We start from the raw sequence: 26059 nt of genomic DNA, 5'->3' as shown, positions 1-26059 counted from the left end.
GTCGTTGAGCAGGTGGCCATCCGCGATGTATTCATGGAGGAGGAGCTACGGTGTCTGGGCGGGTGGTGCAGCAGCGGTGGCCCGGTTGGAGCAAAGGAAAGGAGGTGCTTGTGGGAGGTTGATGGCTGGTGGTTTGCCGGCAGAGCTCGGGAGGGAGGGCGTCGCGGCGGTGGATCCAGGGGAAGGTTGTCCGCCGCCATCGCCGTGGATCCGAGGGAGTCCGTCGCCACTGTGGATCCAGGGGAAGGGAGTTTGGGGCGGGGGAGAGATGGCGCCGGATGTTGGGGCAGCAGCAGCGCCAGAGGTTGGGGCGGCGGCGGCGCCGGAGGTAGTGCCAGGGCGGCGGCACAGAGAGCAAGGGGTAGCGGGGGCGGCACACCCTGAGCTAGGGGTAGTGGGAGCGGTGGCGTAGGGGTTGCGGGGAGGGTGCTCCGCGGCCTGACGGGCGGTGGTGGAGGGCGGCCCAGCGGACGGCCAGGCGGCGGGATCCGGCGTGGCGGTGGCATGTGGTGGCAATAGGTGGCGGTGGGACTGGATCCGGGGGAGGAGGCGTCGTGGAGGCCGGATCCGGGGGGAGGAGGCGGCGCGGCGGCCGGATCCGGGGGCCGGGGCGGCGCGGCGGCTGGTTTCGGGGGCGGGGGCGGCGCGGTGGCCGGTTTCGGGCGCGGGGGCGGTGGACGTGGGTGGGAGAAGAAGTGGACGGGGTCTGCCTTTTTTCTGAATCTCAGGAACATCTCCGTCAGCGCCTATATAGGGTGCGCCGTGATCCAAATAACTATTCTAATCTTGGAATTAGAATAGTGTTGTCCTATATATATAGTGATATTATTCATCACCTAGGGTGCAGAATAAGTTATTCTTTACCCCAGGTAATCTTACGATCATTTCATAATTAAGTTATGTTTAGAATTCAAATAATTACATTTCTATTGATTCACTACGTCAAATTTGGCATAAGAAAATAAAAATATAAGTTATAAGACAAGATAATTTGCAGTTTATGTGTATTTTACACTATGTTTTTACGTTTGTAATTTTACGTAATATAAAATATTTTTTTACAATGATTATATATTTTCTTACGGTCTCTTTTTACGTTGGAAAAAAGATAAAATTTACGGAACGTAAAATTATGGTGCATTGATGGTAAAATAGCGGGGGTGAAGAATAACTATTCCTCAACCAGGATGACGAATAGTCAATCCCTATATATATACATATATATATATTCCAGACATCACAAGAAAAGAATGTGATATGTTTAAAGCAGCCTTGTTTACTTACGATTTGGCCGGAGACTTGTCCTCGTCACGAGACTGTGCTTTGACGCCCTCCAGGTCTGAGCCGCCCTCCAGAGGCATTTTACCTCACTTAGGAGCTTGCTCCTCCCAGTCTTCCGAGGCAGCCCTCTTCCCCCTAGGAGGGAAGGAGACGCCCCCCCTTCTCTTTTGTCTTGGGATGAGGGGATCTTGATTTCTCCGACACAAAGTCCGATATTCCTTGGGAATTGGGGCCATCTTTGGTCTTCTCACTCTCCGCCTCGCCCTCCTTCACAAGCATCGGGTATGGTGCTGGGGCCAACATCCGTGTTAGAACAGGATTTGCTGGGCCCTCGGGCAGAGGGGCCGAACACATAATCAGTTCCGCTTTCTTTATCCAGCCCTGGAAGAAGATAGCTTGCTTAGTACCATGTTGCAGTATGCATAATTACAAAAGTATTCGAAAGCCGAGTGCTTATCAGAGTATCCGGACGATTGCAGTTAAGGCCGGCGTCCTCGGCAGTGTCCGGCCAATGTTTACGCTTCCCAAAAAATAATTTCCACATCCCTTCGTGTGTGGTGCCGAAAAGGTGTTGGAGGGTTCGTGGACCTTCTGGGTTAAACTCCCACATGCAGCGAGACCTGCGCTGGCAGGGCAAGATTCGGCGGACTAACATCACTTGGATCACGCTGACAAGATCGATGCCTCTCTCGAGGACGGTTCAGATGCGGCTCTGTAAAGTCCGCACTTCATCAATCAATCCCCAGTCCAGTCCCTTGTTGACCCATGATGCAAGCTGTGACGGTGGGCCAGGACGCAAGGTGGGTGCAGCAACCCACTTAGTACTGTGGGGCTCTGTAATGTAAAACCACTCCCGTTGCCAGTAGTTGGAAGTCTCGGTAAAAGAACCTTTTGGCTAGGGAGTGTTGGCGAGTTGGCTAATTGTAGCACCGACGCACTCCGCATGTTCCCCGTCGACTATCTTCGGTTTTACACTACAGGTCTTGAGCCATAAACCAAAGTGTGGGGGGATTCGAAGGAAGGCCTCACATATAATGATAAACGCTGAGACATGGAGAATCGAGTCCGGGGGAAGGTCGTGAAAATCCAGTCCGTAATAAAACATTAGCCCCCGGACGTAGGGGTGAAGAGCAAACCCTAACCCCCGGAGGAAGTGGGGGATGAACACAACCCTCTCACCGGATCTGGGGGTCGGAATGACTTGTCCTTGAGCAGGAAGCCGGTGGTGGATCTCTGTGGTCAGATATCTGGCTGCCCGAAGCTTTGTGATATCCTCCTCTGTAACAGAGGAAACCACCCATCAGCCTTGGGAGCTGGATCCGGACATGATGGGAAGGCTAAAAGCAATGGAGTCGAACCTTGGGTGCCGGAACTCGGGGTTGGGAAGGCTGAGGAGAAGTTTGGCGTAAAAAATACGACCCTTGGTTCCTTTATAAAGGCCTCCGGTATTGAACGCCTCCTCCTAAGCCTAAGCGTAAAAAATATTCTTAAGGAATCTTTCTCGTGGGGCGGTTGGGTTACCCACGCTCGTATTAATGAGAATCACGTAATGAGGAGACATGATCTCTGCTTTGACAAGATGTGCCAAAGACAACCGCGTCTCGAAACATGGGGCGAAAAACGGTTCGAAATTATGACCAGACAGGCGTGACGTCGCATTACTAAAGTTGTCAACAAATTGTACTTGTGTGTTATTATATTCTCTCTGCGGTTTTGTACGGTGTGTGTTACAGGTCTGGACACGATCAATTCGTCTAGAGACTATTCGGGAGTTCGGAAGGAGGAACTCACCTTGCAATGCCAAAGACAACATTACGCGCGGATACCTTGTCATTGAAGCCTGGTTCAGGGGCTACTAAGGGGTCCTCGGGCATCCAGCATGTTATCTATGGGCCGGACTGATGGGTTGTGAAGGTATGAAGACCGAAGACTGTACCCATGTCCATGTAGGACTCTCCTTGGCATGGAAGGCAACCTTGGCGAACAACAATGAAGATTCCATCTTATGTAACCGACTCTATGGAACCCTAGATCCCCCCGGTGTCTATATAAACCGGCGGGTGTAGTCCGGAAAGGATATACTCAATACCTTAGTGATACAGGCTAGACTTCTAGGGTTTATCCATTACGATCTCGTGGTAGATCAACTCTTGTAATACTCATATTCATCAATATCAATCAAGCAGGACGTAGGGTATTACCTCCATCAAGAGGGCCCGAACCTGGGTAAAACTTCGTGTCCCCTGTCTCCTGTTACCATCAACCATAGACGCACAGTTCGGGACCCCCTACCCAAGATCCGCCGGTTTTGACACCGACAGAGAGCGCCATGAATCACCAGCGCCAAAGGGCTGTTTTACGAAATCCCCGCTTCTCAAAAGAGGCGTTCAGTGCCTTCAGCTCGGCTGATGCATACATCCGAGCTGCTAGAGATGGGCTTAACCGAGCCACCGAGCAACATTTGAAAGATGTGTAGGTAAGTTTACCTTGTCCAAATTTGATAACCATGTGCCCGTAGCCCCCGAGACTTGAAGCAGTTAGGACAAATGTTTTAAGGATCGCTGTATAACCAGGTTCTTACGGAGAAGAATGACCTGCTAGCCCAAGAGCTGGAGCAGTGCCGGACACAGCTAACTGCTGCTACCACCAAACTGGAAAAGTTCAAGAAGGCGTCCTGTGGTAATATTTCCCTCCATCGAGAAACAAAAAATTATACGCCAGTTGTATTGCAACTGCTGCTTGTCTCATAACAGGGTCACCGGACCAACTGGGAGAGGAACCGAAGGCCGCTCAAACGAGCGAAAAAGAGGCGAAGAGACAACATGTCACGGGCGAGCGTGTTCTGACCCGAGTCAGAGAGGAGAAAAACAAACTCCAAGATTCAAATATCAAACTGGGTGAAGAACCGAAAGATGTGTGAGCTCAGCTAGCCGACTCCGTGAAGGAGAACAAAAAGCTGTGAGGCGGCATATTCAGTATGTGGCCGAATTTACCTTGTAACAGTTTGGGGGTACAATTAGCTGATATAGCTATGATTGCAGGTATGTTGACGGGCCGTCCCGAAGAGGAGGCGTCCGGATCATCAAGTGATCTTCTGCAAGGGCTGTCGCAGTTACACGAGCAAGCTCAGCAGGCAATGCAGAGTGTAGCCAAGGCCTTATGGCCATCCGCCTCCCCTCCAGGGAGTATGGAGAAGCTTGTAGAGCTCTTCAAGGGAGCCTGGCGGCGTATCCGACTGTGGAAGATCTCGGCCTGCCGAGAGGGTGCGCGAGAGGCCTGGGCCATGGTAAAAACGCGGTATACCAAGCTGGATCCGAATCACATGGCCCGGGTCGGACCACTAGGGTCAAATGGGGAAGAAATTTCTGTTAGTTTAGTATATGAACAAGTAGAAGTAGCCGCCAGATATTCCCAGTAGGATTGTAAATTAGACCGCCTGTTGGATGGCATAGAGGAGGAAATTTTTGAGTCGTAGTGACTATCTACTTTCCCTGACATATGTGATTCTAGCTGGATTATAAAAACAATTGTCATGGTCGACCTTTTTGCTTCGACCTCTAGACCCGAAGGTGCGGAGTGTTTCCGAATGCACTAGCGGTAGAATATACCGGGGTATGCATGGGAACCAGGCGTAGGGGTCATAGTTGCTTGAATAGACAATGTGTATCCGGCTAGTTATGTTATATTACATTATGTAAGAAACATCTTCCAGAGAGAATAGTTCCGTTAAGGGTTCCTTTCCCTGGGTGTGCATGCGTTTAATGTGCATGTCCGAACTATGATTGAAGAAATCATAGAGTAAGTAACTTATGGGGTTTCACAATGGAGTGAATGTGGAAACGTCTTTAATTCACCGACCGAATATTCCCTTAAGAACGCTAGCTTTCGGCTTCACGCAGTCTGAGGTACACATCCGGATGACCCGGCAATAACAATCGCTGAGGTGCTCCCTTTATGCCCTAGCCGAACTAACGGGAACTTAGGGCATAAGCACAGGAGCCAGGCAACCCAGCTTGGCCAAAACTTAAGTCATATTGATGCATATAATGGCAAACAAAAGGTACATATGGGAAGAACGCATATGTGGTGAGGTTGATGCTCAAAGAATAATAGCAAGCTTCTGTACAAGAAGCCCCCAGGTATAATGGACGTACATATTTGGAGATGTACGCATCATGGGAGAACGGTTTAGCCGTACTAAAGCCGTAGGGCTAAAGAGCAAAACGAAAGGAGAGAAACAAAATAACGTTAATAACAGGAGGAAGGAGACGAACACAGAGTTCGGTGATAGGCATAGAATCGTCGGAGTCTGGCCGCATTCCAAGGGTTTGGCTCCAAGTGATTGTCTGACGCATCACGCAGGCGGTACGCTCCTCCGGTGAGAACTTCGTCAATGATGAAGGGACCCTCCCACTTGGGCTTGAGTTTATCCTTTTTCTTCTCCGGCAAGCATAGAACGAGTTCACCAACGTTATAAGTCTTGGCCGCACTTCTCTGCTTTGATACCTGCGAGCCTGCTGTTGATAAAATGCGGAACGGACTTTTGCGACGTCGCGTTCCTCCTCCAGGGAATCTAAGTTGTCCTGTCAATCAAGCTCGGCCTCTCTCTCTTCTTACATGCGCACTCGAGGTGAGTCATGAATAATGTCGCAGGGTAACACTGCTTCCGCACCGTACACCATGAAGAAAGGTGTATATCCAGTAGTGCGGTTGGGCGTGGTCCGCAGCCCCCAGAGTACGGAGTCAAGTTCCTCCACCCAGTGCTTGTCTGATTCTTTCAAAGACCGCACTAGTCTAGGTTTGATGCCGCTCATAATAAGACCATTAGCTCGTTCGACTTGACCGTTTGTCCGCGGGTGATAGACAGAGGCATAATCGAGCTTAATGCCCAGATTAGCACACCAAGTTTTCACTTCATCGGCTGTGAAATTAGAGCCATTATCGGTGATGATGCTGTGTGGAACACCTTAATGGTGTACCACGCCGGATATGAAATCTATTACCGGCCCCGCCTCGGCCGTTTTGACTAGTTTGGCCTCTATCCACTTAGTGAATTTATCCACCATGACCAGCAGATACTTTCTCTTATGGCTTCCTCCTTTAAGGGGTCCGACCATATCGAGTCCCCAGACCACAAAAGGCCAAGTGATGGGGATTGTTTGTAAGGCAATGGGGGCATATGGCTTTGGTTGGCGAAGAGTTGGTATCCGACGCAACGTTGGACAAGGTCCTGTGCATCTGCTCAGGCCGTCGGCCAATAAAACCCTGTACGAAAGGCCTTGCTAACAAGGGCCCGAGCTGCGGCGTGGTGACCACCGAGTCCGGCGTGAATTTCCGCCAAGAGATGCCGCCCCTCTTCCTCGGAGATACATCTTTGAATAACTCCGGTAGCGCTTTTCCTATAGAGTTCTCCATCATGAACCTTGTAGGGCTTCGAACGTCGGACAATGCAGCGGGCCTCATTCTGATCCTCGAGAAGCTCCTTCTTATTAAGGTAGGCCAGGAATGGTTCGGTCCATGGGGCAATGACCGCCCTCCCCCCGCCACACCACGGATGGCTTAAAAAGCCTTTCCAGAAAAATATTGGGTGGGACGGGGTCGCGCTTAGCGCCTATGCGAGCGAGAACGTCCGCCACTTGATTACTCTCTCGGGCCACATGATGGAACTCGAGTCCCTCGAACCGAGCCAACATCTTTTGGATGGCATTACGATAAGCTGCCATCTTCGGGTCTTTGGCATCGAAGTCTCCATTTATTTGAGATACTGCGAGGTTTGAGTCCCCATGCACTTCCTGGCGCTGTATGCCCATGGAGACAGCCATCCGGAGACCATGCAATAAGTCCTCGTATTTGGCTGCGTTATTGGAGTCTGTGTATAGTATTTGGAGTACGTACTGAACGATGTCTCCAGTAGGGGACGTTAAAACGACGCCCGCTCCTAGTTCTGCCAGCATTTTGGAGCCATCGAAATACATAACCCAATTAGAGTATGTGTCATACTCTTTAGGGAGTTTGTCCTCTGTCCATTCGGCGACGAAGTCAGCCAGTACTTGGGATTTAATAGCTCGACGTGGTTTATATGTAATGTCAAATGGGAGGAGCTCAATGACCCATTTGGAAATCTGGCTCATGGCATCGTGGTTGTTTATTATGTCGTTGAGTGGTACTTTGGAAGCCACCATGATCGAACACTCCTTGAAGTAGTGTCGTAGCTTTAGGATGCCATGAAGACCGCGTATGCTATATTTTGATAATGGGGGTACCGGGATTTGCATGGAGTAAGGACAGTGGATACGTAGTATACTGGCTTCTGAAGCGGGAATTTGTGTCCGTCCTGTTCTCGTTCAACGACGAGTACGGCGCTCACCACCTGATGTGTTGCCGATATGTATAACAACATGGGTTCGCCGACGTTGAGGTCTTTGAAATCGATGCACAAGCGCCAGGCCTTGTCTTTCTTTGGAACCATCACGAGGTTTCCCAGCTAGTCCGGATGTTTTATTTCTCTAATGAATCCTGCCTCGATTAGCTTGGCTAGCTCCTCCCCCGTAGCTTGACGTTTGGGTTCGGAAAAGCACTGCAGTGTTTACTTGACCGGTTTATATCCCTTCAATATATTGAGGTTGTGTTCGGCCAACTCGCGTGGGATTCCTGGCATATCAGAAGGGTGCCAGGCGAATATATCCCAATTCTCGCGCAGGAACTCTCATGGCGCGGCGTCAACCGTTGGGTCTAGTTGTGCTCTGATGGATGTTGTTTTCTTGGGGTCCGTTGGATGGACTTGGAATTTTACTATTTCTTCTGCTGGTTTGAATGAGGTGGATTTGGGTCATTTGTCTAGGACCACATCATCCCTGTCCACCGTGGAGCGCAGCGCGGTTAATTCTTCGGCTGCGAGGGCTTCAGATAATGCCTCGAGGGCCAAGGATGCGGTTTTATTCTCGGCGCGGAGTGCTATGTCCGGATCACTAACTAGAGTGATTATACCGTTGGGCCCAGGCATCTTAAGCTTCATGTATCCATAATGGGGTACCTCTTGGATGCACGTAAATGCATCTCGCCCTAAGAGGGCGTGATATCTGCTGTTGAAAGGGGCCACTTGGAAGGTTATTTCTTCGGACCGATAGTTCTCCAGTGTGCCGAATACCACGTCGAGTGTGATTTTTCCCGCACACCGTGCCTCCCGACTGGGAATGATTCCCCAGAAGGTCGTGTTGCTTTGCTCGATGCGGCTCCAGTCTATTTCCATTTTTTGTATTGTATCCTCATAGATGAGGTTTAGTCCGCTGCCGTCGTCCATGAGGACCTTGGTGAGCCGAAAGCCGTCCATGATTGGACTGAGGACCAAGGCGGCTGGTGCTCGGACTGTCCTGTATTTTGGTTCATCACCGGCATTAGAAGTTATAGCCGTGTCGTTCCAAGGGTTTAATGCTGCTATTTGACAGACTTCGGCGAGTCTGCGTAGTGCTCTTTTGCGCCTATTGTTTGAGGCGAATGTCTCGAAGACCGTCAGTACTTTGGGGTCGTTGTCCTCTGGGGGTGTTGTTCTGGGTTATTCTTGGTGAGGATATCCTCGCCGCTCTTGGCCACTTGCCGGAGTATCCAACATGCTCTAAGGCTATGTGTTGGTATGTTATCCGGTGTTGCGTGTATTTTGCATGGCCCATCGAGCCATCCTTCCAGAACTGTTCCGCGCCCCGTACTGGACCTGTATTTCTTTACTATTGAACCGGGCGTGTTGCAAGGGTGCGCCCTTTTTGCCTGAATAAGGGGTTGAGTGGGGACCGATGATTCCCAATGGGCTGCTTGAGTTTTCCAGACGCTTTCCATTGTGCTATACTTCTGTACGATAGTTGCCAAGTCAGCAAAGTGTAGGATGCGATGGCGGTTGATGGCGTTGAGGATTCCTTCGTCCCTGCAATTGTTGCGGAACACCGAGATCGCTTCCTCGTCGCGGCAATCTTTAATCTTGTTTTTGATAAGAAGGAATCTGGCCCAGAAGTGGTGGACCGTTTCCTTAGACTGTTGTTGTATGCTCATGAGAGCGCTTGTATTCGGGTGGGTGGGTGGATTTAAATCTGAACCCTGACCCAGTTTTGGATCCGGAGTCTGAAGGTCTTCCGAACATAACAGATCGGGCTTCGGGATGTCCACTAATTTCTTAGGCCCGTCGTCCGATTCTATGTTCGGAGGGCAGGATGCATCTCCTCGCGGGTAGGTGTCCGGCTCTTCGAGACCGGAGATCCGGACATAGTCTGTCCTTAGTATGGAGGAAGAGTTGTCGACTCGCTGCTCGACTACCGCTATCTGGTGGGTGATCGGTGGAGATTTGATTTCTCTCTGATCGGGTTTAAGCCCAATTAGATCGTAGTCTGTAGCGACCCCCAGGGCGGCGATGCGATCTAGGAGCTTGTTTAAGGACGAAAGCTCCACCGGATCCATCTGCTTGGAGTGTTCGGAGTCGATACGAAGGGGGTTTTCGATGACCCGAGAGGTCATTGTCAGCTTAACGACCGAACGGGCGGTCATGATAAAGCCGCCCAGCCGGAGGGTTTGGCCTAGAGCCAGCATTCCTCCGGTGGTGATATTATCCTTGATAACAAGGCGATACATCGATCCTGTCGTCGACGTCATAGTGGAATTCTAAATGAAAGCACCAATGTCGGTGTCAAAACCGGTGGATCTCGGGTAGGGGGTCCCGAACTGTGCGTATAAGGTCGATGGTAACAGGAGACATGGGACACAATGTTTTACCCAGGTTCGGGCCCTCTCTATGGAGGTAATACCCTACGTCCTGCTTGATTGATCTTTATGAATATGAGTATTACAAGGGTTGATCTACCACGAGATCGTAATGGCTAAACCCTAGAGGTCTAACTTGTATGGCTATGATAATGTATATCCTCCAGACTAAGTCCTCCGGTTTATATAGACACCGGGAGGATCTAGGGTTACACAAGGTCTGTTATAAAGAAAGGAATCTACATATTTAGTCACCAAGCTTGCCTTCCACGCCAAGGAGAGTCCCATCCAGACACGAGTGTAGTTTCGGTCTTCGTATCTTCATAGCCCATCAGTCCGACCCATGGCTAACAGGCCGGACGCCCGAGGACCCCTTAGTCCAGGACTCCCTCACCCGCTGCCACAGATGGGCGCCTACTTGGGCTGGGGTCTGGGGAGCAGGAGAGGTCGAAGGCGGACTGGCGCCTGGCGGAGCCCAGTGGCGGAGCCACGCCGTCATGGAAGCCGGAGGGCGAATGGGCGAGGACATGCCAGTAGGGGAGGGGGGCCAGAGAGGGGAGGTCGGAGCACGGAGGGGAGGGACCGCGGTCCGAGGGGTGAGGGAGGCTGAAGAGGGCCGGCCTGGCCGCCGGAGCCGGATCTAGGGGAGGCTGAATCGAGGGAGGGAGCTAGTAGCTAGGTTAGGGAAGGAGATCGATTGGATCGGGCTTCGAGCTGTCGGGGGAGGGAGGGGTTGTCAAAAAAAGAATCGGGGGAGGGAGGCCTGGAGCTGCTGCTCGCGCATGTAACCAGACGCCGAGTCGCTCGTGTCTGGTCATGTGGTCAGCTGTCGTGGTCTATTTCCACATTCTACCGTATAGCGTATACATATTATATGTAGTAATTTTTTGACGCGAAATTCTTGGTATTCCAGGGAAGTCCCAGGAAGACCCCCAGCACCGCCATTGTGTTGGATCCTTCTGACATACGCTTCCCTTCATTAGCAATGATTGTTGTTCTGATACGCTGATCCTTTATCCAAAAAGGCTTCCGCCATGCTTTATAAATAAAGGCACACAGCCAAACCGGTACATAGTGATGAGGCGAACCTCTTACAAAGAAGATCAAAAAAGAAACATGAAAACAGGAGCCTCCGCACCAAAACACAAAGAACCTAGACTTCCGACAAGGAGATTGAACTCGCCACTAGGGAAAATCGTCGGACCTCATTGTGCCACTCATGCCAGTCTGCCGCCGGAGAGGCCCCCCTACCCTTCCGCTCCAGTCCGTGGAGCTCGAGCTTTCATGTGGACAAACGCGGAACAGGAAAGGCACCAACTAGGACCGTGTAAAGGAATAGGGGACAAGAGCGACCACCCACACTAGAGTCAAAGAAACTTCACGCCAGGATCCGAAAATGCCCAGCAGAGAGAACGTGGCGCTCCGATATACATGGGATCCACGATGACGCCCTTAGGAGGGAGGCGGCGTTGCGCATCATCGCCGTAGGGAGTGAAGGAATGGTTAAGGGTTTTCACCTGAAGCTTTGACTCGGAGAGAGGTACCCGCAGTAACGCCCCCAAGAGGGATGCGACACCCTCGGGCATCCCCGCCACTGGCGCCGGAGCACATGGCTTTAGCCCGGAGCCTCTCAACCGAGTCACACCAAAGAATCTCAAGCACCAACCCACCCCGAGGGAAGAGATGTTGTCACCAAACAAGGCCTTCAGAGCCCCGATATGTGAATCACCGCCGCCAAGGCACTGCCGACACCATGGTCACCCACGCTAAATCTCCTACCATCCACACGGCCTAGAACATGTACCCATCACCGCCGCCAGATGCCTGCTGTAGAAGCCAATCAGGCGGACCACCACTCGAGGCTGTCGCCCCGGCGGCCATGAGACCCCAAACCACCGCCGACCGACATGAATACGCCCGCAAGATATAGCACACCACAGTCCCCGCCAGAGCCTTCCGTCCTGCCAACACGAGACCGACCCAGGAAGGACAGCATGGCGACGAGGACTCCGAGCACGAGTGGACGACGACGACCATGGTACCCCTGGCTGGGGCCTCGCCTCTGGCTCAACAGCCCCCGCCCTGCCCCAGATTTGGGTAGGCGCGGGTCCCTCAGGCAACACGCCTCCAGCCTAAGGTTGGGCGAGGTGGCCACCAACACACTGGCCGGGACTACGTAGCGCGGGAGATGGCAGCACCAGCCTGTGGCTGTGCCCCCAAATCTAGCTACAGAGCCCTGCCAGGCGCCAAAACAGATCGGCAGCAAACTCAAGGCGGCGTCCCCTCAGACCAAGGCGAGGTGACACGCCGGCCCTCCTAGCCTCGTGCCCCACCATCCGAGGTAGACAGCCTTCCATGGCGACGAAGCAACCCTACCGGCGGGGCAACCGCCGTGACGACGGATCAACTAGATCCAGTGCCGCCGTCGCGGTGGCTACAACGCGAAGCCCACTGCGTCGGCGCTTCGTACCAGCGCATCTGCCACCAGCCCCTGCCTCTGTGCTATCGCGTCCAACGCCAGCACACTGCCACCGCTCGACGCCAACTACCCACACTCCGTACCAGATCCTTTCGAGGTTTAGCACGACAATTTTTGAACTGTCTATTATAATAAGATTTGTTTGACTCCAATGTGAGAGAGGCTATGAAGACGGTGCGTCTTGGGCTCGCTTCAGTGATTATATCCGTTGCTAGATGATTTACAGATTTGACGAAACGTTTGGTTCTCTGAAAAGCGGTAAGCTGTCGCGCTGTGGTTGGCGGAACACAAGAGCGCCGGAAACTCTGATAAAGGCATGCGTGAGCGTGTCCCTGCGCATATTAAAGGCTTCTAGGTACGCTGCCTGTTCGTGTCGTCCTCGCGCAGTCGGTAACCCGCTCATCTGGAGACACGCAGACGTTAGCAGCACGCGCGCGGCCGCACTCCCTCGTCGGTTTGTGCATCAAGGTTGCAGATTCGTACAGGCTCGCTGTCAATCCAATGCCGGCGAGCACCTAACCGTAACCCACGCAATCAAGCGCGCCCGAAGCGTCGACCTGATGGGTCTCCGTATGCGAATCGCACGGCGGTACTACTACTACTACCTGGCAACGCACCGCCGGGTTCCCGACAAGGGAAAGGCGAAGAGAATGAAAGAGAGGGGTACACTTCGTACGTGCTTTTAACTTAGAGAAGATTAGACGCGAAAAGGGAGAAGACAACGCATCGGGTGACGACGGAACGAGCCTAACCATGTGATGTGGCTGTCTCCAACTCCGCACTTGGGAAAAGACAGTTCGAGACTTGCTGAAGTGACCTCGATCGTTACACGGCTGCGGGCTTGCTCGAGGTCGAGGACGGACGGAAGGTTCATGCTGAAGGTGCAGCTAGCTAGTTCGAGGTGCAGCTAGCTAGTTCGAGGCTTCGAGAGGATATGGTTGGTTATGGAGCAAAACGGCTACGTACGTACGTACCCTAACAAAAGTAACCGGACCATCCTAGGAGGGAAGAGGAAAACAGGGGCTGTACGCGCGCTCCAGATGTCTAGGGCCGAACTATGTAGGGATTGTCCCGTTATCTTGCATCGTGGCAAGACATGGAGCACATGTTTTGCTCGCGCGTCTAGGTTATAGGCTGTGTGTTCATTGATGATACATATATTCGGCCTTAGCTTAGATTGGATTGGATTGGCCATCACCATTCACAAAGACACAGCTGCTGCTCTCGGTCTCGGCTAGCATGACACGCTACCTGCTGCAATCTGTAGCCAATCTAACCAAGTCCCACCACAACGTCGCAGCCCATGCCGGCCGGCTGTCCCAACTCGTTTCGTCCAGGTAAACGGCAACTGTAAAAATCAAGTGGCCCAATGACGGAGACGTAGATGAACACTGTAGCCGGCCGAACAAGCGCGTGCAAGCTGATGAAATGAAGCGCCTGTTCTGCAGCTCTCCGCGGAGCGGAGCGCGCGGAGCAGCGTTTTACCAGCTCCGCAAATTAAAACTGGATTGCCACTCTGCTTCGGCGCGGAGCCACGGAGCGGAGGGAATCCAAACGCGCCCAAAATCTACGAAAAGCTGCAAGCTGGTGTGTGTTTGTATGCCGGTACCGCGGCCCGGTTTCTCTCTGAATAATGTGCTCAACCTCATTATGTAGGATACACGCAAAAAAAACCTCATTATGTAGGAGTAGTATTTGTATAGTGAGTGAGCATTATTAAGTTTGAGAAGGCACCGCAATGTATTTCAGTATTTGGTGCCATGAAAATGACCAATCGACAGGGACATGTCCTCCCCCTCGAAACAAATAAATAAAATAAAAGACAAGGACATGTCCTTTGTATAATGTACAAGCACTGTATTCATTAGATTATATAGGGGTACTAGTGAACAGTGATACAATAATGGTGCATTTTGCTCACAAGTCCATAAAAAAAATGTACTTGTGTATGCAACCTTGGCGTTCTTACTATTTGCATGGCTAATCCTTGCATGCGTACGGCAAAGGCAAAAAATCACCCCGTTTCCAAGGAGGTCAGTCATATGGTCCCCTGTAATTCACCAAGTTGTGGATCTATACATGTACTAGAAGTAAATTTCAGAGAGCTACCCCCCGAGTGTTTGACCTTGATGAAATCCTTTCTATATGATATGGTTGACACAACACGTTTGACTAAACCCCCACTGACATATTACAGCAAGTTTTAAACCTGCAATTTGAACACTAATTCAACAGCATTGGTAAAAGATCAAGCAATGCAAGCGTGCCAATTGCCAATGCTACCACGTACGCGTTGTTTGGAGGCATGCGCAATGTACCTAACTGCAACAGGACAAGGAGCCGACTGAGTTCCAGAAGCCAAAATGCTCATATACTAAACGTACTTCAACGGTTTGCTGCCAGCAATAGTAATCAAAACACCAATGGCTCCGAGAAGGGGGGAATCGCATAGAATATGAAGAGCTCGAGCCCATGAGGCCGGCTGTGCTGCTCGTTATAATATGAGATCTCTTATAGTATCGGCGGACCATGCCACCATATATGCGCCTGCTTTTGCTCGGCCACCCGATTAGCCACATAAGCACTCAAAGGAGCCAAGCTCTAGATTTGTTGCAACTTGAACCAGTTGCCTAACCACCTTAATTTTTATTGTTCTCATACAAGGATCGGCCTCTTATATATTGGCACTTCCCGGCTTTTAGTAGAACCTCCAGCTTTATTTAGTTCTTGTTCCATCATTGGTTTGTCCCTTTTCAGAAAGGGGTGATGGAGGATGAACACATCACCAAGGCATAAAATTTCTATGATTCTTGATGTCTTATTTTTTGTTTTATCATATTAAGTTACGCGCTATTAATTTCAGTCCTTTTCTCATTATTCGTTCACATTTTTTTCATTTAACGAGATAGCATCAGTACTAGCATGAAAGTACTAGCACGAAAGCACTAACAATGCTGAGCTCACTTTGTATTCGTCCACTAAACAAACACTCAAACAGTATCCCTATTGTCACCCAGCCCATGGCGGGCCCAGAGATCAAAATTTGCCGGGGTGACGGATAACAATGGAGCTTGATGATGCCGCGCCCGCTGGTCAATGTGCAAGGGAGGCCCCTGCTTGCCCTAATGGTGAATTCGCCACTGACCTACTCACGCACAAAAAAGCAAATAGCACATACAATACAATTAGTAACGCCACATAGGATGGATTTGGGTTGGAATACTCAGAAATGAAATAAAATGATATTTATCATCTCTTATATAAGAGATAATATCATAATTAAGAAATATTGACATTTTCTTAGTTGTACAAGATGTCCTCTCTTAGCTACACATTCTTAGTTCAATTTAAATCACCCCATAATTTTATGAGCATGTAAACATTGATTGCTAGAGATAATATACTAAAAGTTAATCCATTATATAACATGTTCTGTATTCTCTAAAAATGACATGGAATATAGATAAAAATACAGTTTTATCAACCAATATACATGCTCTAACGAGAATAAACCAAGATAACAGCAACCGGGCTGCATAACTCCAAGCTGAACATAGAAATATCATGTCCATTATTTTTAAGATGTTTGAGAAGAAATGGTGCGTTATATGTAGGACACAGCCTAAGTCACCAACATCGGAATGTACAGTGGATTAACGGTCGAGCACATCAAATGAAAACTCGACTTATGTAGCGGGTTAATCATGGGTTAATCAGCTTTAGTTGGCCCATGACACTAGTGGATCCATCTGCTCAAGGGCCATGGCACTATGGGACTATTAGCAGATTCAACATATTTCACTCAATTCCTCGGTAACATGGATACCACATTGTACCACACCATGCTAAAGGCTTGGGTCCTGTTAAAAGTAATTTTGCTTGGCTCCTCATCCCTAAGAGGGGTATAGGGGTTGATAGCCAAGGTGTCCAAAATGTGGTTTATGCCCATATGCAAGCAAGTTCATGATTAGGAGGCTCACCTACCCTTTAGTTGCCTTAACTCGATGCACATCTTGGGAATATGGAGGAACGGGTTCGGGTCTTGAACTCCTACCATGTGAGGAACCCACAATGTTGTGGAAACATTGGCAGTTAGCCGTCATCACAAATGTGAGGCATTAGTGATCTATTTGGTGTTCATGCTAGTTTCTTGGTAGATTTTGGAATGAAGCGCAATGGTCGGCCTTTCGCACCATCTCCATCTTGCCCGGGTGCTGTTGGCGAAAATTAAGATCGAGATGGTTCTTTGAACGTTAAAAGAAAATCAAACCACAATGCCTCATACTCCAAATGATGATTTAGCTGCTTAACCTGATCAAGCAAGACATCCTCCAGCCAATGCTCTCCTTTCATTGGACTAGTGACACGCAGAATTCTCCTGAACCTGAACCTGATTAGGCTAGACTAGTTCTTTATTTCTCTTCCCATGTAAGGACCTTTGTATTTGTTTTACTCCTGCTCAATATATAGGCAGATGATCTGCCAGTTCCTCAAAAAAGAATGTTAGTGCGTATAATATTTTTTACGCAAAGTTCACTTATACTATAACATATTGTACATAATGTATTGTGGTATTAGGGCATCTTTAACGGCAACCCGGAAATTTCCCCAACATCCTTCCGTGGATAGGTACCAGACAAAATTCGATCAAACACGACCGGATTTCATATAAACACGGCCGGATTTCATATAAACATGACAGATTTCATTTAAACATGACGAATTTCATCTAAACATGATGGATTTCATTACATTTACATCAACTAAGCGGAGCTCGTCCGGCTATGTCTAAATGATCGTTGGCGCCCGTTCCCCGTGCCCCACCGTGAACCAAGAGAACTGAAGCTTCGCATTTTTCATCTCCGCCTCGGCGCTTTCCAGCTCTGACTCTGTAACCTCTGCCTCCGGAGCCACGGGAAGCGAAGTTGTCCGCCTCCATGTCGACGCCAAGCGGCTAATCGGCCGATGATGTTCAGCCCACCAAGCTTGGCGTAAATGGGAGGGGAGGAGCGGTGCCCTTCCTCGGACCAGAGCAGCGGTGACTCAAGATGGCAACGAGGCCCCGAAACCCGCATCCCCGCGGGTTTTTACCCTATTAGGGGACGGGGATGAGCGACTTTCTATCCCCGCGGGGCTGCTCGTGGGTACATTATAAAACCCGGCATGTTTCGCGGGTTTAAACCCATTTGAGTACTACCCGAACCCGAAACCCGACAAAACCCGTCAAAATACATTATTTAGCACGTACCGATCCATCTTGACTCAAGTGGCCCAAAGCCACAGTGCCTGAGCAGCCGAGCCCCACAGTGTCGAGGCCCTGGAGTACAGACCAACCCCTCGCTCGGTCTCTGCAGTGTTGCTCGCTCTTTAGGACTCTCTCTCTCTCTCCCGCACAACACGACACCTAATCCTAAACCTAGGTCCCCCAGCCGTCGCCTGCTGCTGTAATATGCTCCTGTTTTTCTTCCAAATGTTGCTGACTGCTCGTGGGGATGGGTTCCCGTGGGTTTCTAAAACCCGATGGGTTTAGGGGATGGGCAAGAATTTAACCCCGCGCACGTTGATGGGGACGGGGACGGGTTTGCGATTTTCTCGTGGGGATGGGTTTGGACAAGCAAAACCCGGTGGGTTTCGTCCCCGTTGCCATCTTGAGCGGTGACCTTCCGTGCACTACTCTTCCTAACTGTCGGTGATGTGCGAGCTTCATGGTCGTCGTGGCGGGGCACGGACTCGGCGATTTCCTCCTCCTTGCCGTCGGTCTCGGCAAACACCACCTCGCCTGCCTCATCTTCGCACTGCCAGCGGCCGCCACGTCCGCCACCTGCTGCCGGTACCCCCAGCGGGCTAGGCAGAGCAGTAGGATTCGAGCAGTGCCTCCTGCTCCGCCATATTCGCGTCTGGCGCGACCGCTCTGCCGGCGGTGAGATGCTCCTGGAGGAGGTGGTGGTTGTGGGAGGCATCGGCCTGCGCTTCCCGAAACTGCTCCTCCTGCTCCTCCCACACCATGTCCATGTAATGGACACGGGCCTCGCCGATGGTTATGGTGCAATGCACCGGCGACGGGAGCACAGAGGAGGAGGAAGGTGGCTCAGAGGAGGAGGATAGTGGCGTCGTTTCATCGTCGAAGTGTCCTCCATTGGGACGTCGTCGTCCTTCATTGTCTGCCTACCAGCCAGCCTGCAGTAATGGCGGCCATATCCTTCTTCTGTTCTGACATCATCCCGTCCCAAAGAGCTTTGGCAGGGGAGGTATCCATGGTGGGAGTGGTGCGGAGAGGGATCAAAGGTGGATGACTGCAGCTATGACCGGGGCACCGGCTTTTATAGCAATGGTGGGCGGCAGAGGGGCAGGCGGGTGGCGCCGGAGGAGACGCCTCGGCAACTGAATGCCATCAATGTGGGCGGCAGACAGATGAACTACGGCCTCGTGTCGTTTGAACGCGTGGCAGTCGCGCGCACCAGGAAGCGGTGTAGACGCTCTCTCGGCCGGCGTGCCGCTTCAATGACGATGCCAGTGAGCAGTCGTGTTCGCCTGGCCGGGCATGAATGCGGGCGCTGACACTCTGGAACAACGCCGATAGAAAATGCGTGGGAGAGGAGAGGGGTTTTTGGTGGGTCTGCGGTCAGAAAACGGGCGTGGGACCGGTCTGGACTTCCGTAAAGCCTCCATGTTTGTCTCCGCTTGCGGGAGAAATCACGTTCGGACCGCTCCACGGACCGATACTAGCCCGCCTTGGATGGCTTCCGCTGTCAGGACAGCACGGTCCGGACGCGTGCCAGAGGTTTGTGTGTCGGTGTTGAAGATGTCCGGATGATTTCATGCTTTTATGTTTTTCAGTTTAAACACACTAAATTATGTGCATGTGCATGGCAAGTAATGTAGTGTCTCCGCCACAGGATAGGCGTACGTGCATCTAGGTGTTTGATATACGCAAAGAAAGAAAGAAAGAAAAAAAGAACTACTCCAACTATGCAGCCGTACAGGATGTCAGGATCACGCCGGGATCCCGCACGAAACCCAGGGTCCAAAACGAAAAGCACACACTTCCCCTGCCATGCGGCCCTTTATAACCCGCGCTCCTCTCCCCGCCAAACTCCACCACCTCCTTCCTCCTTCCTCCCAACCAACCGAGCAACAAGGAGGGAGCTAGACGGACACCAACCGAGCCTGGAAATGGAGGACTTCTACTACTTCCCCAGCTCCCTGGAGACCTCTGAAATTGTCCACAGAGGGTTCCTCCCCGTCGTGCACTCCTCCCCCCGCAACCGGAGCTCGCCGTCGCCGAGGCCCCGGCGCGGGTCCCGTGACGACGCCGGCGAGCTCGGCCACCACTACCTCGACGCCTGCTTCCGGTGCGGGCGGACAATCGCTGGAAACAAGGACATCTTCATGTACAGGTAAACATCTTACGCCGTCATGCGCTGGGGTTTGACTGCGATGGTGGCATGTGTAAACGTGATTCTTTGCTGGCGCAGAGGCGACACCCCGTTCTGCAGCGAGGAGTGCCGGCAGCAGCAGATCGACACCGACGAGGCGGCGGAGAAGAGATCCAAGAAGTCCGCGGCCGCGACGACGACGGAGCAGCAGTCGCAGCGGCAGAGCCCGCACAGAGTGCCCGTCTGGGCTCGGTAGAAGCGTCCATGGATCAAATGGCCTACTGTGCTCGACACTCCTCCGTCCATATAGGCTTCAGGATTGTGGATGTATGCGGACCGACGTGATATGAGCAGCTTGAGGGAGCTGGTTATATTCCATATTGGAATACAGTTCTTGGAGGCAAAAGAAGATCGTCTCGTCTGGAAACGCTCATTATATGTGTGATTAACATGCTTTCTTCCTTGTGTGCGATCCCCATGTAGTCCAAAATTTTGGCATGGAAGAAATAAGATCACCGAGGCTCCCATCCATGGCGATTGTGTCCGGTCTGATGTTGAAATACTATTATTTTTTTAATTCACTTACTAGTTCCGTGTCACATGCATGACGAATTTACAGGGAGACAGGTTTGCAACGAGTAACTGTACCACCAGAGTTGAAGAAATCCAACCATTATTCCCTCTCATGTGTCACCTTCATGTCCAGACTGGATTTCGTGTTTTTTTTTTCACTCAACGAACATGCCGAAGCTCATGGTCGTTGTATACGCACAGGAGGGCCGTATCATCTAGCCGTATTATTCGCATTATTCTACACTGTATATAACCGTATGATTCATGTCCACTGCAGTGTTATTATTTTATTTTAATTTATTTTTTTGCGAATCATTGCAGTGTTGTTAAGCTAGCAGCCTGGCTGGCATATATATACACATATATGTCGATTTTCTGCAAAAGAATACATACATGTCACTTCAGGCGTTCCACGAGTTCACTTGAAAATACTTCGTATCAGGATACAGACGAGTGAGAATAGCACATAATTTCTCAGCAACAATCCATCACTGCGATTTAGCTGAAAAGTACCCTTTGATTGGACTGGACGGGTTAGAAGCAAGACCGGGGCAAAGCCCGTGTGATTAGTACGGAGGGCACACCACCATCGGAATCCGCAACATTGCACGACTACACTTTGCTCGCACCTAAAAGCGCCATCGGAGCACTTATCAAAGTGGACTTTGGAGTTAACAAACCGGCCAAAGGTCCAAACTTCACTCGCAACCAAAAGCACCACGCAATATACTACTCTTAGCAAAACAACGAAATTATTTTTTCGATAAAGAACAACGAAATTGTTGGCTGGGCGATTACATTTTGGTATGGTTGATGCTCGCAAGTTGCAACCATGCATGTGGGCACATTGCACGCTCCGAGGGCGAGAGAATCGTTCTAGGCAGCCTCGGAGGCCCGTAAACAAAGAGCACACTTGCTAGTATCGGGAGGTCCACCGGGCGCCAGATTCTTGACACGTTACGACATCTAAGCACGCCGAATTGTTTTCAAAAGTAGCATGCAGAGGCAGGTTGCTGGTTGTTCGGGGGGCACACGTGAGGACTCGGCAGTCGGCACACGCTCGCACATGTTTGATCGCATCGCGCCTGACCGCGCGCCACTTCCCGGAGTACGAGTGGTGCGAGAAGGTCCGGCCGGCGACGGCGCAGACACGCCCCGGTAGGCGAGCTACGCACCGGTGATGCCAACGAAAAGCGTGTGCGGCGGCTACACCTCGCCGTACGTCGTCACGTTATCAAGCTCCGCGCCCGTGGCTGCCCCAGCTGCGCGGCCTTCTCCTCGGTGGCGCCGTGAAGATCGGTCTCCTTAGGGAATAGGGAGCATCACCTCGCCGTCGTCACGCTGTCAAGCTCTGCCCCCGCCTGACATCTGGCCCACGAGCTGACCGCTGCCGGAGTCAACGGCGCCCGCGCCCGACTCATGTGTTGGTCGCGCCCGCCGCTTCTTGAGCTGGCCGGGCAGCGCCGGCTCGTGCCCTGCCCGGGTCGCCCCGCCGCGCACCAAGTGTTCGATTGAGAAAATAAAGGCCAGCGGTTGCGGCTAGCGTTGGATTGCATGCTTCTGTATTAGTGTTCGGACGTAAAAATGAACATTTACGCTACAGATATACAGGTTAGAGTTGGAGATGCTCTTAGCTTAGATTGGATTAACCATCACAATTCACCGAGGCGAAAGAATAGTTTGCTTTGTGTTCATCGTGTTTTTTCACCAAAACCCTACGCTCTCCCGCGCCGCCACCCGCGAGGTGGTCCGGGAGGGCTTCCAGATCCCGTCGTAGGCTCCCCCTCCCTCGCCGCTGCAAGGGCTCCTTTCCTCCGGCGCGTTGGGGCCGCGTGGGCTTGCCCATTGTGTGCGGGCGCGGGGTGCCGCGGTGTGGCGGCGTGCAGCCTCCTGGCGGGCGTGTCGTGGCATGGACGGCTGCAGGCGGAGGTGCGCGCCTCGACGCGGCGACCGATCTGGCTGGCAGGCGGCGCGGGCCGCGGCGGTGCTAGCCGGTGGACTCTGCTCCCCTTCCGGTGGCAGATGACGTGGGCGGTGGTGGTGCTCTGCCCCGCGTGCGAGCTCATCCTGGGCGACACCTGGGCAAGGCGGCAGAGCGCACATGGAGGGGCTGCATGTAGCGCGGCGGCCAGGTCTCTTCAGGCGGCGCGGGACGGCGGTGTCGGCCCTCTTCTCCTGGATCTGTTTCGACGGTGTGTGGGGCTGGGCAAGCGCCGATGGTGCCAGCCGCACGTGTTTCGGGAATGTACTAGATCTAGAGTTTGTGCTCAGGCAGGTCTAGTCGGGGCCCAGCGCGGATCGGAGCTCTTGCTTCGGGTAGGAGAGGTTGGGTGTGGCCAGGGATGTGCTCGCGGGGATGTGCAGGCTCCCTTCGCGGGTATGGTACTCAATGGTGGTGGTCGTGTTACTAGTATTGATCGGCGCTAGTGACCACGGACATGGGGTCGTGTGAGCTTGCCTGGCCATGGGCATGGGGTAGGCTCGCCGACGGCCGTCGGCAGTCTCAGAGTTGTGTCCTCCCAGTCCATTAGGTATTGGCGTGGGACGCAGGTGTGGGTGCCTCCTACGGTGGAGGCGCCTACCCAGACTCAGGGACTGATGCGGGGCTAGGAGTTGACAGACTGGTGTTGCTCTTCCTATCGTGGTTGTGTGCGGCGTGAGGTGCGCGACCAACTGTATCTGGCGACAGGGATGCCGGGGCGGCGGCCTCGGATGGCGGTTCACATGCTTGCTCGCTCGTTGTCGGGCAGCATTGCGCTGATGGTGGCTCACCTCCCGGGTTGTGGGGGCAACGGAAGATGGTGCGACGGGTAGCCCAGATGTGCTCTCTCTCTCTCTCTCTCTCTCTCTCTCTCTCTCTCCCGGAGGGTGGCGTCCTGATCCGGATATGGGGAGCTGACATCGTCGTGCTCCACCTAGCGGCCTCGTAGTGACAAGGTTGAGTGGCTGAGCGAAAGCTCTGTACGTTGGCGCCAACGCTGGCGACATCCGTGGGTGCTGTGCTCTTTCTAAAGAAGTCGTTATGGTTTTTCTCGTCGTGCCAGGGCTCCAGATGAAGACCTTTGTCCGGTGGACTCGGCGGCGCCGATGCTATACGTCATTTTCCCTTTTGAGGGTGTTGACGTGGAGCTTAGATATGCCAGGTTGTAGCGTGGGGATGTTTAGCTCATCCGGTGCATGTTACCGAACTTGCCGCCAGATCAGCACGGCGGTTGTGCCTCTTGCAGAAAAAAATACCTCGCGCAGCACGCCCCCCCCCCCCCCCCCCCCCCGGCTGTCACTGCAGCATACCCAACTCCGGCCATCATCGTTGCCAGCAACTGGCTGTCCCCACTTCCAGTACCACGCGCTACCCGCGCAACCATAGTTGTAGCACACCGCAGCCGGCTCTAGCAAAAAAAAGCATGGTTGTAGCATCGGTACAAACAGTTCCTGTATCTCAGGCCATTGATGTATTGTGCCGCAACCTGCTCCAGCAAAAATTGATGTGGGATATAGCAAATTATGTCGTTGGATGCAGCTCCTCCGCGCCTACTTTCGACTGATTCCAGCAAAAAAACGCCAACAATAGCAAATTGAAGCACCGGTTGTAGCATTTCTCCTAGTTGTAGCTCCGCCGCGCGACGGTCATAGCCGACGCTCGTGTTGGTTCCAAGAAAAATTGATGACGGATGTAGCAAAAAATTTCACTGGATACAGCTGATTCCCATCACATAGTCTTCTCCCATGTAGCAAGAGCAAAGATTGATTCCAGCAAAAACAATTCATAGCGGCCATGCCGTCGCCGCCGAGCACTATCATCTCCCTGTTGCGGCAAAAATGCAATTAGGTTCCAGCAAAAATCAAACATAATTCCAGCAAAAACAAATCAAAAAAATTGCAACTTATTATTCTCCGCCACCGCCATTGCCGCCAACCACCATCATCGCCGACTGAAGCAAAAAATCCCACTGGAGGAGTTCAACGCCGCACATTGTTGGTTTCCCGCATACTAGCACTAGATGGGGGTGTGGTGATGTAGCAGCGCTGCCATGGTGATGAGCTGTACTGTTGTAGGTGCGCCGACGCGGAGGAGACGGGGAGGTCTGAAGAAAGAAGAGGAGGCGAGCTCGGTGGAGAAATCAGAGACGCAAGTCAGATAAAGGAACAAGTGGATGAGGTTGCAAGATAAGAGATAAGGAAAGAAAAAAAAAAGCGATGCAGCTTGGCCAGCATGACCTGGCATGTGTGCGCAACTCCAACACGCATAGCGAGCGAGACGGCCGGCCGAAGTTTTGATCGGCTTGCTGATTGTAAACATTTCACTTTCTTTATAAAACGGGCGAAAACCTGTTTTAAGAGATCATCATTTATCAAGACATAGCTGCCACTCTCGATCTCGCCTAGCATGACACGCTAGTTGCTGCAAACCCACCACAACGTCGCAGCCCATGCCGGCCCGCTGTCCCAACTCGTTTCGTCCAGGTAAACGGCGACTGTAAAAATCAAGTGGCCCAAGTGCCCAACGAAGGAGACGCCCATGAAAACTGTAACCGGCCCAAACGAACGCGTGCAAGGTGATGCGAAATCACTAATTAAAGCATCGTGTTTCTCAAAAAAAACTAATTAAAGCATCGTTAATAGTACAACCGACTGCTGGCTATATAAGGGTTGCTATGTCCTATTGTTAAGTTTATAGCCGACAAATATAATAGTTAGATGTAAATAAATACTATTTCTTTGATACATGACCCATTTCACACTCATAAAATCTCTAGAAGCACGTGCTATAACCGGTTGTTAGTTGTAGCCCGTTTGTCTTCTCTCTTCTCTTCTCTCTCTTCCAACTAAGCACAAATTTATTATTGTAAGTCTTATATCCCGTCTATGTCATCTTATTATACTTGCTCTTAAGGAGCATGCAAAGGTCACTCTCACGGTGTGCCACTTGTCGTAACCTGAGAGTTTTCCCTTTCTCGGAAATCCGTTTATTCAAAATATTTTATCTCTTAAATTGTGCGTCCAAATCTCAAACCATTTTTTCCGTCAGATTCCTCGAGTCGAGATCTTTAAAACTAATCCCATGGTGATAGCTTTTGAGGAACTATTTTTGCATGAAAGAAACAGGACGAATAATCCTAATCGAGAGCATGCTTTTTCCTTTCTAAACGAGGCATGATAGTGCCTGTATCGGAAGCAAATCTGTACCTCCACGAGAAGTAAACCCGTGCCTCTCACGAAAGGAAAAGAAGAAGAAAACAGTTTCTGAGAGGCACGATCATGCCTCTCACGAAAGCAAACCCGTGCCTCTCATGAAAGAAAGAAAAAAAAATGTTTTTCCCGTTTACGAGAGGAATGACCATGCCTCTCACGGAAGCAAAATCATGCCTCTCGCGGAAGAAAAAATACATTTTTTTTCGTTTCCAAAAGACACAGTCGTGCTTCTTGCGGAAGCAACTCGGTGCCTCTGGCAAAAGTAAAAAAAACACGTTTTCTTCGTTTCCGAGAGGCACGACCATGCCTCCCGCGGAAGCAAAAATACGTGTTTTCCTCGCAATTCCTTTTGACTTTTTTTTTTCAAAGTTAGGAAAGAACGGGGAAAAATGAAAAACCTAAAAGCCGAAAAAAC

The 26059-nt window shown here is 51.5% G+C and overlaps 1 protein-coding gene and 1 long non-coding RNA gene across 2 annotated transcripts; one reads left to right on the top strand and one right to left on the bottom strand.

Moving 5' to 3' along the window:
* The first annotated feature begins 19604 nt into the window (after positions 1–19604).
* LOC125512361 (FCS-Like Zinc finger 1-like) lies at positions 19605–20409 on the top strand. The gene is made up of 2 exons (XM_048677456.2): positions 19605–19899; positions 19978–20409. Exons 1-2 carry the CDS (start codon positions 19676–19678, stop codon positions 20132–20134), a joined length of 381 nt encoding a protein of 126 aa, XP_048533413.1. The 5' UTR covers positions 19605–19675; the 3' UTR covers positions 20135–20409.
* A 3495-nt stretch (positions 20410–23904) lies between these two features.
* On the bottom strand, positions 23905–24570 carry LOC125512362 (uncharacterized). Its single transcript, XR_007285332.2, has 2 exons — positions 24336–24570; positions 23905–24256 (listed from the first exon to the last, which is right to left on the bottom strand). It is a non-coding gene; the product is annotated as an uncharacterized LOC125512362 (long non-coding RNA).
* Between the last annotated feature and the right edge of the window lie 1489 nt (positions 24571–26059).

The sequence above is a fragment of the Triticum urartu genome, chromosome 6A, assembly GCF_056163025.1.
Source record: "Triticum urartu cultivar PI428250 chromosome 6A, HENAU_Tu73, whole genome shotgun sequence".
NCBI classification, from domain to species: domain Eukaryota; kingdom Viridiplantae; phylum Streptophyta; class Magnoliopsida; order Poales; family Poaceae; genus Triticum; species Triticum urartu.
Note: the sequence above shows the minus strand (reverse complement) of the source record. Positions and strands in the feature narration are given on the sequence as shown.